Source organism: Aulonocara sp. 'chitande type north' Nkhata Bay, linkage group LG9 (genome assembly GCF_057382095.1).
Source record: "Aulonocara sp. 'chitande type north' Nkhata Bay isolate Kocher_YH1m ecotype deep benthic linkage group LG9, A_spYH_male_GT1.1, whole genome shotgun sequence".
Lineage (NCBI taxonomy): Eukaryota > Metazoa > Chordata > Actinopteri > Cichliformes > Cichlidae > Aulonocara > Aulonocara sp. 'chitande type north' Nkhata Bay.
Genome location: NC_141352.1, coordinates 8,107,709 through 8,126,355, shown reverse-complemented (window position 1 = coordinate 8,126,355; position 18,647 = coordinate 8,107,709). Strand labels below are relative to the sequence as shown.

The following is an 18,647-nucleotide window of genomic DNA, read 5'->3' as shown; positions in this document are numbered from 1 at the left end:
TTTTGCTGTCAGTGTTGCTGTCACTGTTGCTGTCACTGTTGCTGTCAGTGTTACTGTCAGTTTTGCTGTCAGTGTTACTGTCAGTGTTACTGTTACTGTCAGTGTTACTGTCAGTGTTGCTGTCAGTTTTGCTGTTACTGTTAGTGTTACTGTCAGTGTTGCTGTCAGTTTTGCTGTCAGTGTTGCTGTCAGTGTTGCTGTCAGTGTTGCTGTCAGTGTTGCTGTCAGTGTTACTGTTACTGTCAGTGTTACTGTTACTGTCAGTGTTACTGTCAGTGTTGCTGTCAGTGTTGCTGTCAGTGTTACTGTTACTGTCAGTGTTGCTGTCAGTGTTACTGTCAGTGTTGCTGTCAGTGTTACTGTCAGTGTTGCTGTCAGTGTTGCTGTTACTGTCAGTGATACTGTCAGTGTTACTGTCAGTGTTGCTGTCAGTGTTACTGTCAGTGTTACTGTTACTGTTAGTGTTACTGTCAGTGTTGCTGTCAGTGTTACTGTTACTGTCAGTGTTACTGTCAGTTTTGCTGTCAGTGTTACTGTCAGTGTTACTGTTGCTGTTAGTGTTGCTGTCAGTGTTACTGTCAGTGTTAGTGTTACTGTCAGTGTTGCTGTCAGTGTTACTGTTACTGTCAGTGTTACTGTCAGTGTTGCTGTCAGTGTTACTGTCAGTGTTACTGTCAGTGTTGCTGTCAGTGTTGCTGTCAGTGTTAGTGTTACTGTCAGTGTTAGTGTTACTGTCAGTGTTACTGTCAGTGTTACTGTTGCTGTTAGTGTTACTGTCAGTGTTGCTGTCAGTGTTACTGTTACTGTTAGTGTTACTGTCAGTGTTGCTTTCAGTTTTGCTGTCAGTGTTGCTGTCACTGTTGCTGTCAGTGTTACTGTCAGTTTTGCTGTCAGTGTTACTGTCAGTGTTACTGTTACTGTCAGTGTTACTGTCAGTGTTGCTGTCAGTTTTGCTGTTACTGTTAGTGTTACTGTCAGTGTTGCTGTCAGTTTTGCTGTCAGTGTTGCTGTCAGTGTTGCTGTCAGTGTTACTGTCAGTGTTGCTGTCAGTGTTGCTGTCAGTGTTACTGTTACTGTCAGTGTTACTGTTACTGTCAGTGTTACTGTCAGTGTTGCTGTCAGTGTTGCTGTCAGTGTTACTGTTACTGTCAGTGTTGCTGTCAGTGTTACTGTCAGTGTTGCTGTTACTGTCAGTGATACTGTCAGTGTTACTGTCAGTGTTGCTGTCAGTGTTACTGTCAGTGTTACTGTTACTGTTAGTGTTACTGTCAGTGTTGCTGTCAGTGTTACTGTTACTGTCAGTGTTACTGTCAGTTTTGCTGTCAGTGTTACTGTCAGTGTTACTGTTGCTGTTAGTGTTGCTGTCAGTGTTACTGTCAGTGTTAGTGTTACTGTCAGTGTTGCTGTCAGTGTTACTGTTACTGTCAGTGTTACTGTCAGTGTTGCTGTCAGTGTTACTGTCAGTGTTACTGTCAGTGTTGCTGTCAGTGTTGCTGTCAGTGTTAGTGTTACTGTCAGTGTTGCTGTCAGTGTTACTGTCAGTGTTACTGTTGCTGTTAGTGTTGCTGTCAGTGTTACTGTTACTGTTAGTGTTACTGTCAGTGTTGCTGTCAGTGTTACTGTTACTGTCAGTGTTACTGTCAGTGTTGCTGTCAGTGTTGCTGTCAGTTTTGCTGTCAGTGTTGCTGTCAGTGTTGCTGTCAGTGTTACTGTTACTGTTAGTGTTACTGTCAGTGTTGCTGTCAGTTTTGCTGTTACTGTTAGTGTTACTGTCAGTGTTGCTTTCAGTTTTGCTGTCAGTGTTGCTGTCACTGTTGCTGTCAGTGTTACTGTTACTGTTAGTGTTACTGTCAGTGTTGCTTTCAGTTTTGCTGTCAGTGTTGCTGTCACTGTTGCTGTCAGTGTTACTGTCAGTTTTGCTGTCAGTGTTACTGTCAGTGTTACTGTTACTGTTAGTGTTACTGTCAGTGTTGCTGTCAGTTTTGCTGTTACTGTTAGTGTTACTGTCAGTGTTGCTGTCAGTTTTGCTGTCAGTGTTGCTGTCAGTGTTGCTGTCAGTGTTACTGTCAGTGTTGCTGTCAGTGTTGCTGTCAGTGTTACTGTTACTGTTAGTGTTACTGTCAGTGTTGCTGTCAGTGTTAGTGTTACTGTCAGTGTTACTGTCAGTTTTGCTGTCAGTGTTACTGTCAGTGTTACTGTTGCTGTTAGTGTTGCTGTCAGTGTTACTGTCAGTGTTAGTGTTACTGTCAGTGTTAGTGTTACTGTCAGTGTTGCTGTCAGTGTTACTGTCAGTGTTACTGTCAGTGTTGCTGTCAGTGTTGCTGTCAGTGTTAGTGTTACTGTCAGTGTTGCTGTCAGTGTTACTGTCAGTTTTGCTGTCAGTTTTGCTGTCAGTGTTACTGTCAGTGTTACTGTTGCTGTTAGTGTTGCTGTCAGTGTTACTGTTACTGTTAGTGTTACTGTCAGTGTTGCTGTCAGTGTTACTGTTACTGTCAGTGTTGCTGTCAGTGTTGCTGTCAGTGTTGCTGTCAGTTTTGCTGTCAGTGTTGCTGTCAGTGTTGCTGTCAGTGTTACTGTTACTGTTAGTGTTACTGTCAGTGTTGCTGTCAGTGTTGCTGTCAGTGTTACTGTTACTGTCAGTGTTACTGTCAGTGTTGCTGTCAGTGTCTCTGTCAGTGTTACTGTCAGTGTTGCTGTCAGTGTTGCTGTCAGTTTTGCTGTCACTGTTGCTGTCACTGTTGCTGTCAGTGTTACTGTCAGTTTTGCTGTCAGTGTTACTGTCAGTGTTACTGTTACTGTTAGTGTTACTGTCAGTGTTGCTGTCAGTTTTGCTGTTACTGTTAGTGTTACTGTCAGTGTTGCTGTCAGTTTTGCTGTCAGTGTTGCTGTCAGTGTTGCTGTCAGTGTTACTGTCAGTGTTGCTGTCAGTGTTGCTGTCAGTGTTAGTGTTACTGTCAGTGTTGCTGTCAGTGTTACTGTTACTGTCAGTGTTACTGTCAGTGTTACTGTCAGTTTTGCTGTCAGTTTTGCTGTCAGTGTTACTGTCAGTGTTACTGTCAGTGTTACTGTTGCTGTTAGTGTTGCTGTCAGTGTTACTGTTACTGTTAGTGTTACTGTCAGTGTTGCTGTCAGTGTTACTGTTACTGTCAGTGTTGCTGTCAGTGTTGCTGTCAGTGTTGCTGTTACTGTTAGTGTTACTGTCAGTGTTGGTGTCAGTTTTGCTGTTACTGTTAGTGTTACTGTCAGTGTTGCTTTCAGTTTTGCTGTCACTGTTGCTGTCACTGTTGCTGTCAGTGTTACTGTCAGTTTTGCTGTCAGTGTTACTGTCAGTGTTACTGTTACTGTTAGTGTTACTGTCAGTGTTGCTGTCAGTTTTGCTGTTACTGTTAGTGTTACTGTCAGTGTTGCTGTCAGTGTTGCTGTCAGTGTTGCTGTTACTGTTAGTGTTGCTGTCAGTGTTGCTGTCAGTGTTACTGTTACTGTTAGTGTTATTGTCAGTGTTGCTGTCAGTTTTGCTGTTACTGTTAGTGTTACTGTCAGTGTTGCTTTCAGTTTTGCTGTCACTGTTGCTGTCACTGTTGCTGTCACTGTTGCTGTCAGTGTTACTGTCAGTTTTGCTGTCAGTGTTACTGTCAGTGTTGCTGTCAGTTTTGCTGTTACTGTTAGTGTTACTGTCAGTGTTGCTGTCAGTGTTGCTGTCAGTGTTGCTGTCAGTGTTACTGTTACTGTCAGTGTTGCTGTCAGTGTTGCTGTCAGTGTTACTGTTACTGTCAGTGTTGCTGTCAGTTTTGCTGTCAGTGTTACTGTCAGTGTTGCTGTCAGTGTTGCTGTCAGTTTTGCTGTCAGTGTTGCTGTCAGTGTTGCTGTCAGTGTTACTGTCAGTGTTGCTGTCAGTGTTACTGTCAGTGTTACTGTTAGTGTTACTGTCAGTGTTGCTGTCAGTGTTGCTGTCAGTGTTACTGTCAGTGTTGCTGTCAGTGTTGCTGTCAGTGTTATTGTCAGTGTTGCTGTCAGTGTTGCTGTCAGTGTTACTGTCAGTGTTGCTGTCAGTGTTGCTGTCAGTGTTATTGTCAGTGTTGCTGTCAGTGTTGCTGTCAGTGTTACTGTCAGTGTTGCTGTCAGTGTTGCTGTCAGTGTTACCAGCTCAGGGTGACAGCAGCAGCTTGGACCAAGCTTCCTGTCTGTAGCAGGAGGTCCTGCGCCGACACAGACGAGTCTTCAGGAAGGACCAGCAGACAGCAGGACGACATGGCCCCAAGCAGCCGGCCGATGCGACAGTCCAACAGGTCTGTCGCCATTTTGGCCACCAGGTCCACGTCTTTGAGAGCCACATACACATTCTGCAGGACTGACACAGAGTGGAAGGGAATCATTATCGAATGCTTATAAATCTGATGTCCTTTCTTTGTATATTAGCACAACAACAATGAGACGGGAAGCTGTCCGTCCTTACACCGCTCAGTGTTGAGGGCAGTCCAGGACAGTGAGGTGAGTCCAGGGGAGAGAGCTGCCTCCACACGGCCAATGAAGGGCTGCATGAGGGGGACGAGGAGAGGTGGGACCCTGCCCACCACAGAGCTGTAGTCCTGGAGCATCTCCAGCAGTCTGGACCAGAGTCAGCACCATCAAAGAAAACACAAGTTTACTAAAGTGAAGAAGAGATGAAGACGAGTCTGAGACGAGTAACGTCGCAGAGAAAATAAATCCTGATGTTGTTTAATCAAGAGGCCGCAGCGCCTTGTTTCTGTGAGCTTTTCTATCCAGCACAGAGTGAAGTAACAACAAGAACTACAAACCAAAGAAAAGACATTCATGTGATGGATTTGAGTGAGAACATCACAGAATGAGCTGCTGACGCGCCTACAGCTGGACTGAACAGCTGCTCTCACCGGCTGTACAAATCTCTGAGCTCTGATTCCCTGGAGGTCATCTTCTGGATGACCTTTGGCACGTTCACGCCCAGTTTGGTCATCCACCGAGCTTCCTGCAGCACCTCCAGCACCACAGGGTCCAGGTTCACCGAGACCTCCTGAAACAAAGAGGCTCTTTCAAATGTTCAATAAAATCTAAAATCTAACAGCAAATTTAAGGATCCAGCATCCAAAGGAAAGTGGAGTGTGTGGTGTTAGTTCACTGCCTGCAGAAACAAAAGCAGTCGGCTCTGGACTGTCGGTCACATGACTGAAATGTGTAAAAACGATTTGTTCAAATCTGAAAAAGATGATTAAAAAGTTAAAGCCACGCACGACCTTAAAAGCTGCTTTCATTCAGTCGTCACAAACCTTGCTGTCTTCATGCCGGACCAGCAGGGCGGTGCTCAGGCAGCGTGGCGCACTCTCTGCAGCCTGACTCCACCCCTGCAGGTGCAGCACCTCGTACTGCAGCAACACCACAGCCAGCTGGTTGTAGCTCCGGATGACTTTTGTCATCTCTGGTCCCTGAGACAGACACAGACAGGCGGCGTCACCGAGGACGCGGTCATCACAGAGATCATGTGACTGATGGGGTAAAGTCAGAGTGTGCACCTTCAGGAAGTCAAGCTTCTTCTTCAGGATCAACATCGGAGCTTCAACCTTCCTGAAGAGCTGCCGGCTCCAAAGGACCCTGCCTGACACCTGAGAGAGAGAGATCAATAACAAAAGCTCTATCGGTAAATAAATCATCTGTATTTCTCAATAGAAGCACAATAGAAGCACAATAGAAGCACAATAGAAGCATCCTCCAGGACTGGAGTTTGACACTCGGATTTAAAGTAGTGAATTTCCTGCTGGTGTTTGTGAGCACGGGGTGAGCAGGTGTAAGTACCGGCGGCAGGTTGCGTCCGATGGGCGGCCGGTCCTTGTGTTTCTGGTAGGTCTTCCTCAGCAGCTCCAGATCTCGGCTGTAGCGCTGCAGCAGCAGCAGGTAGTACTGCCTCAGGTCCAAGCGAGCCAGCGGACCCGACTCAAACATGGCCAACAGCTCCAGCAATCTCTGCGTCTGAATCCAGACACATTGTTTCAGTTCTGTGTGTTTGATACGATAAGAAGTCGCTTTCAGTTCTGATTGTGTGAACTCACAGAGACAGGCCGGCTGAACCAGTCGTCCAGCAGAGACCGAAGACACTGGAACACACTCTGAACCTGGAGCTGGAAGTCTGCATAGTCTCTGTCAAACTGAGACACACAGAAGTTCCTCAGGACTGAACCACAACTTGTAACAGCTGGAAGAGCGAGGTAAGCTGAAGCCTCTGCAACCACCGAGTTATTTCTGATCATCATCCAAGACATCATTAGACAGAAACACACGCTGTCTGAACTAAACACACACTGTTGTTGTGTTTGCTGAACACACCGACTTCTCTTAAAGCAAATGGAGTCGAGCGTTTCAGGAAGATCAGACTGGTAGAAAGCCCTGAAAGCCTTTCAAAGACTTGTTCATCGCTCCACAGTAAGAGCATCTGTCCACAAACGGAGGAACTTCTGACTTTCAGGACTGTTCAGTTCAGCTTTGAGTCGGTAACATCCATCAATAACCTTCATGGTGAAACCTGCACACTGGTTTCCTCTCTGTGTGAGCTTTGGTTCAGCTATGTCTCTATGAGCAGTGTTATAATGTCCACATCTGTGAGTGTGTAAGGGTGTGTGACCTGTGGACGATGTGCCTGCCAGATGTTTGTGAGCGTGCATACTGGTGCACAGAGACACTACAGCGAAGCACATGCTGGATAACATGTGTGACTGCGTGACTACAGTCTGATAAATAGCTGATAAGAACGGTGCTCGTGTTAGGAGACCAGGAGGGAAACGACTGTTCTGACCTCTGATGGAGGCTGTTGTGTTCAAAGGCAGTTAGTAAAAGTTCTCTTTGTTCATCCAGCTGCTCTGTGAGGTCAGAGTGTGATTACTCAGAGTCCAATAAAGACATGAAACGTACCTGTTACTGTGTTATTAGCTGTTATTGGCTCATTCAGCCTCACTGTGAGAGAAGCTTCACAATCATATTCTTCTGATAAAAGCTGTCCCAGTAAAACCAATAAAGTCCTGTTCCTGTCAGGGCCGGGTCTGGGGAAGCAGGACTCAGGTGTTTTTGTGGTTTTCGCTGTTTTCCACAGGAGAGCCGTGTTTAAGAGTGTGGCTGAGTTCCAGTGGGCGCGGGATCCTTCAGTCTAACTCATCCTAATAATAATTATTGTGAAGACACCTCGCTCGCTGGATGACCTCTGACCTGTGTTTTTGTGTCACCAGGGTTCAGCAGAGTGTTTTTCACGGAGCCACGGTTGGGAGCAGGAGTTTGTTGAAGTTGTGTTTCCACTTGATCACAAACATGTGTGGGATTCAGGAGGAATTGCCACAGAAGTCACAGTGCTGGGATTTAACTGTGTTTTCTCCACTGACTTTAAATGAATCCACTGTCACTCATGAAGTCCTGCATTTTGGCTCCTCCTACAACTCCACAGTCTGCACCGCAGCGTCACAGTTCCTCGTCCTTTTCTTCCATTTTTCTCTGTTTCTGTGATTTTTCCCGTATATAATAAAAGTGATTAATGTGTTTCAAGAATATAGATTTGAAATCACCTCCAGTTTGCGCTGATCCAGGACGTCACAGGTCTTGGACTCAGTTGTGGAGACGATGGTCTGGTAGCGAACACAGATCTTCTCCACGCCCTCCACCTGAAACACACCTGAGCTCAGTTTGAATCGTCTCATTTCTGTCACACTGAAATGGAAGAACTGCAAAATAGACTTTGGACACCATTAATAAATAATAAAAGGAGGAAATACGTTTATACAGAATCATTACAAATGTCCATTCATCACTGTAGCTTTGCACTGACTTCAATTCGATCATTTTTATATTATAAACGTCTTATTATCATTATTATTGTGCATTGATGGATATCTGATGGAGTCACTCGTTTCTAATCTGACAATCATCCACCTTCATGCTCTGCAGAGCAGCCAGGCTCTCCAGCGTGGACGCCATGTCGGCCATCTTCTCCAGACGGCGGCAGAAAGAGTCAAACTTCCCGAAGATGTAGTTCTCACTGAAAACACGCACACACGTGTGTAAAGGTTAGCGTGACGCCGCTGACACGCTCTGACTCAGAGTCAGTTACTGATCACCTGAAGTCAAACTGTCTGTTCTCAGGGTTTCCTCTCAGTTTGTCTCTGACGCTGTGGAAGCTTCGCTGATACACAGCATTCAGATTACAGCAGTCAGAGACTCTCTGCAGCAGCACCGGCCTGACACACACACACACACACAGACACACACACACACACACACACACACACACACACACACACACACACGTTGCTGAGTCCATTTGTTAGTCTGAGTCTAAACTCTGTGATGATCTGAAGTTTCAGTCTAACGTCAGTTTCAGGTGTGCTGCGGTACCTGCTGTGCTCCCAGACTCGCCTCACGCCCTGCAGCAGGTAGCTCCTGCAGGTGCTGATCATCTGGTTGGTGACCTTGAGCAGCAGTGAGCTCGTCCTCTCTGAGGTGTTGTAGTACTGGGACACCACGTGGATCATCTTGATGCCGTTCATCAGACTGGGAATGTGCTCCAGCATCCTGGTCTGTGGGGCCGGGAGAAAAGGAAGACGGAGGATGAGAGGCGGTTTGTCCGGTGACTGATACGAGCTTCAGTGTGAGGAACAAACTGCTGACACAGCAGGAACAGACAGCAGCCTCATTACTGACATGTAGACATCAAATAAATGCACATTCAGGCTGAGCTGGAGAATCCTGTATCCACCAAATCTGATCCAGTAACAAGAAAACGGTTTGTCATCAGACCCGATGCAAAAGAAGAAATAATAAAAACCATTCAAAAAGAAGCTGGTGGAGGTGAAACACCCGACTCATCATCACAAACGGACAAATTCACCATCACAGAACATCCAAAAAAGATGAATGAGAGAAATACTGCTGATAAATCAGAGCTGGAACATCTCAGACTGAGCTGTGATCCTGATCAAACCTGTTTGTCTCTGTGATCTTTTTAAACTTTTTTAAAAGTCTGAAACTGAGAAAAGAAAAGAAGTCTTTAGTTTTGAAACAGTCACTTTAATTCTTTCTTCTTCTTAAGTTACAGGCCTTTGTCTCAGCTGTGATTTGTGACTACAGCCTCTCTGTGACGATGTCTTCACTGTTTTCTGTTCCTCACAATCATGAAGGACTCAAACAGACGCTTTTATACAGAAAGACATGAAGAGTGTTTTTCTCACAGGAGTGGATTTTTCCACAGATCCAAAGAACTTGTTGAGGGTGGAAAGATACTTGACGTTGTCCTTCGCCTCGTTGGCCACCACAGTGATGTCTCTGTCCTGGTAAATCAATAAATCGATCAGTGATGACGTCAGCGTCGTCGAGACAACAGCTGTGAACTGAACAGGAAATAAACTGCTGACCAGATCTCTCCAGGCACGCAGGCAGCGAGACTGAGCCACCTGCAGGACCCCCAGAGTCCTCCTCACCTGAGAGCCCTTCACCTCCTCCAGCAGACTGACACACACACACACACACACACACACACACACACACACACACACACACACACACACACACACACAGTTACAGCTGTTCAAAGGCTGTTTGCTTGTATTCGTGTCAGTGTTGATGTCGTACTTGCACATAAACTCTACATTGGACTCTGATGTGTCGCTCCGTACCTGCCACCTACTGGTCAGCCAGTGTAAGTGCACAAAACATTTCTTCAAACCAAGATGGAAAAATACGTTTAAAAAAATGAAGTTCAAAAATCTTTTTTCATCCCTAAAGATGAATAAAAATACTAAAGAAAGAATCCTGATTGATGTCGTCATAATTCATGCATGAAAGGGTTAAAAACTATTAAACAAACAAACAAACACGTGAATATTTTGGAACATTTCGACTTCGAAGAGCAGAAAGAGAAAGAACAGAAAGTTATATTGTGTAAAAGTGGTTTTGTCCTGAAGTCTCAGAGTGGAGACTAAACTGTTGCAGGTCTGAGGAGCTTCTGTCCACAGACGTCAGATCATGTTTGATAAACGGAGTTTAAAGTGAGATCCAGCTGAGAGGACGCGTCTACCTGTTGAAGGTCACCGTGCAGCTCTTCCAGTGCTCCAGCTCGGCCGACGGCCCGGCGTCGTCGGCCTCTTTCCTCATCTGCTCGCTCTCCGTCAGCACCTGCTTGATTTGATTGGTCCACAGGGTCAACGCCTCCTCCAGACGCTCCACCAGCTCACTGTTATTGGCTGAGAGCGAAACACACGAGTTCCTCTGAACACACGTGAACACGGACTCATTATTTCAAAGAAGCCATCGTCTCCGGTCAGATGCTTCCTTCAGCTTCCACAGATAAACTGGTTTGATTTACCTGAGAGCTGATTTTTAAAGCTTTAAACGATGTTTCCTGTATTTCCAACAGTCTTATTGTTTGTGTGAGATGTGAACAGCTTGAGCTTCATACCTGCTGCTCTGTAGTCTGCAGGGCTGCTCAGCTGGCTGATGGCGTCAGGAAGCTCCATGTGCTGCAGCTGGAACTTTCTCTCCATGTTCAGTCGGGCTGAGCTCAGATTACTGACGAACTGATCCACCGAGGACAGGAAGGACCGGACGTGTGGACACGAGGCGCCGTCCTGCACAGAGCCCCACGACTGGGCACAGGGTCAAAGGTCAGCAATAACAACAAAGGTTAATGTGTTTCCTGTTTCACCTTTTACCTTATTCACAGCCAAAAGCATCAGGAGGAGCACTGCACACAAATAAGACTTTTCATGGATCATTATGTAACAGCTGCCCTACAGTCAAACCCCACAAAGAGAAACCAGCAGCTACAGATAAGCCCAAGGTGTGGCCTCCAGTAACACTGTGAGGAACCTTGGAGTCATGTTTGACCAGGACATGTCCTTCAACGCACATATTAAACGAATATGTAAGACTGCTTTCTTCCATTTGTGCAACATCTCTAAAGTTACGTAACCCGGGTTAAAAAGATGCATAAATAGTAAAATAAGAGTGAAGTCTTAGAATATAAATATCAAAGAGTAAAGTTCATTTATTTACATTTTCTTGTTTATTAAAAAGATCAAAGTTCATGTCAACTGATTAAAAACATGTTTGCATTGTTTAGAATAAGTTATCTTTGTTTTATTGTGAATTGCTTGTGAGAACTGTAATCTCCTACGGGGATATGGTCTGTGAAGGTAACACAGGGTGGAGAAGGAAAAAGAGAGCGCGAGGAGAGAGGGCGGTGGCGCGTGAGTTACACGGAGCATCCGGAGAAGTTAGCTTGTTTTTATCTACTAGTAGTAAGTGTGTTGTGACTTTTCGGACAGATAAGTCACAGTGTCGGTAAGCTAGTGACACAACACGTAAAGTTTCAGCGTGAGTCTGGACTGTGTGCTTTGTTTCTTGCTGCCGTGCACGCATTGAGTTAAAGTGAGGCTAACCCAGCCGTTCGCTAATAAGGACTACTGTAGGCTGCTGTTTCGCTAAAGTTGTGGAGCCTAACAGGCTGCAGAGGATCGTTAGCGAACTGGATAACGACGGACACACCCCAGATAGTCACTCAGAGTACCTCTGGCAACGTGGGAAGCTAAAACAGGTAGCAGGTGGAGCAGGTGGAGATCACGGACCTTCCTCATCTTTGTGCTGCTGCATTCAGAGCGGAGTGTTTCTGAAGGAGCTGAAGACAACCTGTTGCCTGGATTAATCTGGTAGGAATTGCACGTTTCACAAGGTACTGAGTTTGTTTATTTATGTTTTGCTCGTTGAGTGAAGAACTTCCGGTTGGGAGATCTTTTGGATTTACACTGGAGCAATACAGGCCTGCAGCGTAGGGTTTATCTCTGCCGGCTTTAGGTTTAGTTTGGGACTATAATTGTTTTATCACTGGTGGTTTACACTGTATATGTGGAGATCCTGTGTACAGTGGGTAAATTGCTGTGTGCGTTTTTTGGTTTTATTAGTTTGTTTTCATTGTTTGGTAAATTAAAGGAGGGTTGCAAGGCTCTACTTTACATGGTGTATGACATGATTTACTGCACTATAGACACTAGTGTTCATTTCTGCGTGTAGTGCTACTGTTAAGGAATAAGCTTCATTGATCCCAGAAACAAGAGATTAATTTAAAAACTATCGTACGAGAGTACACTAGGAAAAGAACCCAAAGCCCATTTATTTAATGGTATTGAGTAAATGAGGGCTACAGTTAGAAATATCCTGTCTCAGAGTGACGCTGAAAAACTAGTTCATGCATTTATTACTTCCAGGCTGGACGACTGTAATTCATTATTATCAGGAAGTTCTAAAAACTCGCTGAAAAGCCTTCAGCTGATCCAAAATGCTGCAGCAAGAGTCCTGACAGGGACTAGAAACAGCAGATTTCTCCTACACTAGCTTCTCTTCACAGGATTGACCCCTCATGGCTGCCCCTCCCTCCCCTTTCTTTGCTTTCAGTCTCTTCCTGTTTAAAGAGAGTTCTTCCTTCCCACCATCAACAAAGTCTTCATATATGGCGTCATGTGATCACTGGAAGCTTAAAACATCTCCCTTCTTGTGCTCAGTGAAAGCCTGAATGGATGGAGGTGTTTTACCTGCTGCGACCTGAGAGCAGGTAACATGATGTGAGTCAGCAGAGTTTCCAGACTGTTCAGGACGCCGCCGGCGCCGCTGCAGTCCAACACGCCAAAGTTCACTTCCTGGAAACATCAGGTTGCACCAGAAGATTAGAATGATTGGCTGCATCCACGTCACAGTCAACCAATGAGGTCTGTGCAGTTTGTTAAAGTTGCAGGTGAGGAGGTGACCCAGACCAGTTACTGACCTGCTGCACGTTAGCGGTGGTTATGGCCTTCTCAGTGGTTCTCAGGAAGAACAGACATTTCCCCAGTAAAGGCTGGAAACACAGAACATGATGGAGTTCAGGTTCCTTTAACGTGACGCAGACAGAGCACTTCCTCTGCACTCTGTCACCAGAGTTCACCATGCAAAGGAAAACCTTTCATGGGCTTTAAAGACGGGGAGAGCTCTGCAGGCTGCTCGTTACCAGTGATGGGAGTAACGGCGCTACTTTTTTCAGTAACGAGTAATCTAATTACTACTCCTATCGCTACAACGCCGTTACAGTTACTAACAAGAAAATATGGTCTGTTACTATGTTTCAACAAACAGACGGTTGAAGCTGTGTTCAGCTTCCAGCAGCTTATATCAGCTGCAGGAAGTAGCTGTAAGTAATCTGGACGCTGCAGCTTTAAGCAGCTGTGCTCCTGCAGACAGACCATCACTTTTTGGCACAACAGCTGGAGCTCAGGGGGCAAAACAATGGCACGAGTGCTGCTGTTTGACTGAGGAAGAATAAAGGAGTCGTGGTCAATCACATGACCACTTACAGACAAAGCAACAAGGTGACATATACCAGTTTATAAACTGTGTTGATGGGCCAGTGAAACCAGAGTCATGATAAACAATATAAACGTGTTTGTTCCTCAATAGTTTCATGTTGACTGTCTGAGGACAGCAGCGAGACCTCTCTGCTTATGAGCTGCTGTCAGGCCTGCAGCTATCAGGCTGTCATCTTCTCCTTTATACTGGACACAAATGATTATTTTGGAGTCGCACAAATAATTTGTGGCGTCTTATTGAAGAACAGCTGATTGTTCTGGAAATAGTTTAATGGTTATTAAAAAAAAGGTAAATGGCTGCAAATAACTTTGTTGTTTGCAAAACTTGTGCATAATTTTCACATTTATATTTAAAGTTATGAAAATGATTCGTTCAACATGTTCGTGGTTGTTACAGTAAAAATAACTTTTTATGTTTTCTGTCTGATTTTAGATCAGTTGTGTTAACACAGTTTGTCAAAATGAAAACATACGTGTAGATTCAGACACGTGAGGTTGTGCTGAAAACAATGAGACCCAACAAGGCAAAGTAAATAGTTTTTAAAGGTAAATGTGGAGGAAACATCAGCAGCTGTCACGGCTGGGGCAGCAGTCGTGCGGTGGAATGAACGAGGACCCGAGATGCAGACGGCGGTGGAGATGCGAGTGGAGATTTATTTACAGTGACAATAACAAAGGTGAGGAAAGAAGCGAACATCAAGCTAAACTGGGACAAACTAACAGACAAAGCAGGAAACATGAGGGCAGCAGGGAAACACAGAGATGACACGAAGAAGGCAGAGAGACGTGGAGACACACCGAGTCATGCAGACACACACTATAAATACACAGCAGGTAATGAGGGGATGACACACAGGAGGGGAGCACAGCTGAACCACAAGACGACACACAAACCTTCAAAGTAAAACAGGAAACACACAGACTGTTTTCCAACACAAGGACAGGAACAGAGCACAGAGGACAGACACAGGCAGGGCTGAGGAAACACGAAGCACTAAACATAAGAACCAAACCCTAAGAACGAACACAGACTCAGAATAAACAGCAAACACAAGATGAAACCAAAAGGAAACACAAAACGCTGCGACCCAGGACGCTGACAAAAGGAGTTCACGATGGCCGATTATACCCTGGAGCCCAGAGGCTACTTTTAAAGTAACACAATAGTTACTTTTCAAGTAATTAATTACATCTACAACCTTGTAGCTCAGTTACTAAGTTACTTTTTTGAAGAAGTAATTAGTAACTATAATTAATGACTTAATGAATGTTTAATGACTGTTTGAAAGTAACTGGCCCAGCACTGGATATGAGCGAGTTTCCCAGCTGATGCAAACTGGGAAGCTTCTCCTGTTTGAAGTGGATCTATTCAGCTTTTATTTCCTGATCATTTGAAGCATCAACAACGTTTCTAAAAACAAGCAGCAGTTTGTCATCATTCATAAACTCTGACGTCACAGGAGTGTTTTTATTCCTGTGCCATGTTTGAACGTTTCTGCATATCAGAGCTGCCAACACGGCACCGACTCAGGCTGGAACTGACTTTAAATGCTTCATCATTCATGATCCTGTTAGAACCACATCCAGGGGAAGTGTTATTAGCATGTAGCCTGTAGCTCATGTTGCTGCTCCTCCATGTTTGTAGTCCTTTTTTCTGTGAATAAGTGTTTGTGGAGCTCCTCAGACTTCGGCCTCTCGACCTCCTGATGTTCAGCCTGCAGCTGTCAGTCATCCAGTGTTTGCTCAAAGACTTTAATCACCTCGTTAACCAAACAAAGCAGCACAGTTTGATCCATGGAAACACAAACACGCTCAGGCTCATCGTCTCTGAACAGGACGATGATGAATCGTAGGCTCGGGATTGTTTGGAGCTTAAAGAGAAATCAGATACATCAGAACACAAAAACCCCGAGAGGTGGATCAATGTGACGTCACACAGCTCTGAGTCCTCGAGTCTGATCCAGGCTCGTGCTTTAAGACATGTTTCTGTGTAACAGCTCAGGTGTGTTCAGGACATTTGATTGGAAGAAGCCGTCTGTGGATAAATGCTGCTCTCCACCTCAGCTGTCAGGTTTACCCAGAGAACGGCCGTCCTGACTTCCAGCAGCCCCACGGTCCTCGTTTCTAATAAACTGGCATCACTGAAACGAACTGTCTGCCTCGCTGTTCAATAATCTGCTCTTTGCCAATTTCCCAGCAGAACCTTCCACTCATATCAGCATTTTTCTGTGATTCTCACATTAACGAAGCATAAAAAGCTGAAGCCAACCTCAGAGTTCCCCGTAGTGAGGAAGAGTTTCCTCTGAGCCACAGCTGAGTTTGATGCGTCCACAAAGGAAGACTGACGGGAGGACGGACTCTGGGAGAAAGGCAGATATTAAAAGATATGAATACAAAGTACGGTGCAACAACCAGCAGATTATGAAGAGCGGTCAGACCTTCATGTGTCCGTCATTGAAATGTGGTCAAAGTTACCTGTTTGACATCCTGATAGAAGAAAATCAGCTTCTTGGATCCGTTTGCAGCAAAGAATTCATGGATCAGACTGAACTGGAAGAATCAGACATTAATGACTCAAAGGTTCAACTCTGAGGAAGGATCACGTCTCTGAACTTACTCTGTCATCAGAGACGATGGCGTCTTCCACCGCCGCCTCCTCCAGGCTGCCGGCGTCTGCCAGCCTGCTCATCAGGTATTTATGTCGGGCATCCAGAGCTGCCCGCCGTTCCTCCTTCACGGCTCTCGCCTGTTTGGCTACTTCTCTCCTCGCCTCATTGGACAGCAGCATCGTCCTTTTACCAGACACCTGGAGAAACATCAGCTCAGTCTACAGACGCAGAGACCAGTGAGAGCCAAACATCTGCAGGTTTCTGAGGACCACGTTTGACCCTGACTGGAGCATCGATTCTGAGTGCGACGGCCTAAACTGAGCTCCTGCCCCCCCTCCACTGAGACGTTCTCCTGTGATGTGTCATGGGGGGAAGTGTTCCTCACGGTTGGACTCGTGAGAAGTTCAGTCAGTTTATTCAAACTTTAAAACATTTTCAGTGTCTGGATTTCAGCAGAAACTAATGTGAACACAGCACTTTCTGATTGAGTATAAAGGATGAAAGAGTCAGTGATTAGTAACATTGTTGCTGCCTGATGCTGTTGTAGAGCTGTCTGTGGATCCTCACCTTCCTGGAAGCCTTCCCTGGATCGCTCAGATATCATTAACTTGTTTGTGTTCAGTAGGATCAGGTGTTGTGGATGCAGGTCGTAGCTGTGTGAGGCCTGTACAGTCAGCGCTGTGTGAGCGCTGTGTAACGTTAGCTTACACTTCTTTCTGTTGTTATCATCCTTCAGGTTAATGTTGTTTTCATTATGCATCACAGGAAGTGTGGGTGGCTGTTAGCCTCACAGCTCATGGAGAGTTGCTGCTGCTCTGCCTCCTTGTTGATGTTTCTGCTCTTTGTGTTACTTTGTGTTACTTTGTGTTACTTTGTGTCGTGTCTGAAACAAAGTGAGTCCATGTTACTAACTGTAGTCGTCTCTCTGTCTCATGCACAGCTGAATGAAAGTGTTTTTGTACTTTGTGTAATCTGTTGGGTCTTTGAGCCCTTTTTAAACAGCATATGAGCCACATGTATGTGTGTATATGAAAGGTTGTTTGTAATACATCAAACTGTTGCTTATTCTAGAGCTGCTGCTGTGCCTGATTGGTCGACTCGCTCTAAACTGAAGGTTGATTCTTTTGTTTTTTTACATGTTGTCAATAAACCAACTTCTTTCTGATCTGAACGGCGTCTCTGACGTGTCACAGGCCTGTCAGCTTTCTTGGTGCTTGGTACAGTTTTGAGCTTCATGCTCTGGCTGTTGTTGGGTTTTCCTCTCTCATATTAAAGCTTTTGTCCTACATTTGCTCTAAAGTCTAATTCTAATCCCAGCACTGTGTCTGGGTGTGTGATGCTTGTTTCCTGCTCTTTCTCATGAAACAGTCACAACATTCTCAGTCCAACTTTCACTCTTTGCTGCGTTTGCTGCAGCTGCAGTGAACATGGTGCCGTTTGCCTTTAAGAAAGTTGTGCACAAAGGCTTTTTCTCTAGCAGACAGCTGTGTGGCTAAAAGTCAGATCATTTTTTACCACCTCAGTCACACTGGACTGAAACAAGAGTGAAACTAGGAAGAATCAGAGTTTGTCCAGTGACTGCACTGATTGTCTTCATATTCACAAACTGATTCTAAGTAGTTGCATCAGCTAATCACCCGGACACTGAGCGTCCAACACGCTCCCTGAAGGAAACCATTACATCCTCCAAACAATCCCAATCTGTCTCTGAATAACTGGAATTATTCTCTGATTTGTGAATAACTGGAGTTTATCAATGCAGACACGTTGCCAACATGATGAAGTCAGTCTGAGTCGCATCTCTTTGGCGAACTTAACTCAAGTGGTTGCCGACTATTCTGGTTCTATTGCCATATAACAGCAGGGCTGCTGAGCACCTCTGTCACTCTGCACTTATGTTCCCAGTTCTCTTTTGTGGAGGAATTTTCCAGGAATTCCTGGGACCAGCTTTCCATGAGAGACCCGATCAGGAGCGCCTGTCCTGGACACTCCCAGCATCACAGGGACTCACAAACCCGTCTACCACAGTGAGAAGCCTGATCGTCACAGGCCCACATGTAGCTTTAGATCACACGTGTGCACTTCCTGTGGTCACTGCTGGAACTCTAGACTCACCGAGGGGCCAGTGGTTGGTGAGGCAGCAGCAGCTGAAGTCATGTGACTAATGGCTCTCAGCTTCTGTCCTCCTATTGGCCGGTGTCCTTCACCTGTCACACCTGGTCCAGAAAGAGTGAGAATGTTCAGAGCTTTAATGGAAAAGAATATTATTCCATATAAAAGGCCTGTAACAAGTATTGTAGTGTCAATCAGGATGAAGTCCATCATGAAGACTTCAGAGTGCTTCAGACAGTCGGTGTTTCATCCACAGAGCCTCCAGTCTGCATATCAAAGGATCCTGAGGAACGACAGTGAACCCGAGTTCCCCTCATTACATTCATGTGTGTGACTGTGAGGAAAAGGTGATTGTATGAACGTGTGTGAGCGAGTGAATGAGGCTTGTATCAGAGTGGAGATAATGTCAGCGGCACAAGCTGGACGCTGCAGGTGTCACATGTGAATCTGTGCATCAGTGTCTGCACCTTTGTGGAGGTGAAGCTCAGGAGGTTTGGATTTGTTCAAAGCTCTGTCTGCTCCATCTTTCTTTCCCTCAGGCCTCTCCAGA

General features: G+C 45.4%; 2 protein-coding genes across 2 annotated transcripts in view; both read right to left on the bottom strand.

Moving 5' to 3' along the window:
• The window catches only part of dnah5l (dynein, axonemal, heavy chain 5 like), a 72,778-nt gene extending 59,806 nt beyond the window's left edge, over window positions 1-12,972 (bottom strand). Inside the window, exons 1-17 of the mRNA XM_086305396.1 lie at window positions 12,800-12,972; window positions 12,570-12,674; window positions 10,442-10,628; window positions 10,061-10,226; window positions 9,399-9,492; window positions 9,216-9,314; window positions 8,383-8,564; window positions 8,106-8,225; window positions 7,921-8,026; window positions 7,557-7,652; window positions 6,060-6,155; window positions 5,806-5,979; window positions 5,526-5,615; window positions 5,283-5,438; window positions 4,890-5,029; window positions 4,454-4,605; window positions 4,141-4,348 (exon numbers count right to left, since the gene is read on the bottom strand). Of these exons, the coding sequence (XP_086161522.1) occupies window positions 4,141-4,348; window positions 4,454-4,605; window positions 4,890-5,029; window positions 5,283-5,438; window positions 5,526-5,615; window positions 5,806-5,979; window positions 6,060-6,155; window positions 7,557-7,652; window positions 7,921-8,026; window positions 8,106-8,225; window positions 8,383-8,564; window positions 9,216-9,314; window positions 9,399-9,492; window positions 10,061-10,226; window positions 10,442-10,628; window positions 12,570-12,674; window positions 12,800-12,961 (2,333 nt within the window). The 5' untranslated portion in view covers window positions 12,962-12,972. The remainder of the gene's footprint in view (window positions 1-4,140; window positions 4,349-4,453; window positions 4,606-4,889; window positions 5,030-5,282; window positions 5,439-5,525; window positions 5,616-5,805; window positions 5,980-6,059; window positions 6,156-7,556; window positions 7,653-7,920; window positions 8,027-8,105; window positions 8,226-8,382; window positions 8,565-9,215; window positions 9,315-9,398; window positions 9,493-10,060; window positions 10,227-10,441; window positions 10,629-12,569; window positions 12,675-12,799) is intronic.
• A 2,619-nt stretch (window positions 12,973-15,591) lies between these two features.
• LOC147321546 (dynein axonemal heavy chain 5-like) lies at window positions 15,592-18,310 on the bottom strand. The gene is made up of 4 exons (XM_086305572.1): window positions 18,101-18,310; window positions 15,994-16,182; window positions 15,852-15,926; window positions 15,592-15,735 (listed from the first exon to the last, which is right to left on the bottom strand). Exons 1-4 carry the CDS (start codon window positions 18,308-18,310, stop codon window positions 15,592-15,594), a joined length of 618 nt encoding a protein of 205 aa, XP_086161698.1.
• Between the last annotated feature and the right edge of the window lie 337 nt (window positions 18,311-18,647).

Bases quoted from the DNA above. Each gene is read 5' to 3' on its own strand.
- LOC147321546 (XM_086305572.1), bottom strand. From the start codon at position 18,310: ATGATGGACTTCATCCTGATTGACACTACAATACTTGTTACAGGCCTT. The intron at 16,183-18,100 runs GTGAGTCTAGAG...ATGTTTCTCCAG, and splicing joins CACCAACCACTGGCCCCTCG to GTGTCTGGTAAAAGGACGAT. The intron at 15,736-15,851 runs GTAACTTTGACC...CCTTTCTCCCAG, and splicing joins TCTATCAGGATGTCAAACAG to AGTCCGTCCTCCCGTCAGTC.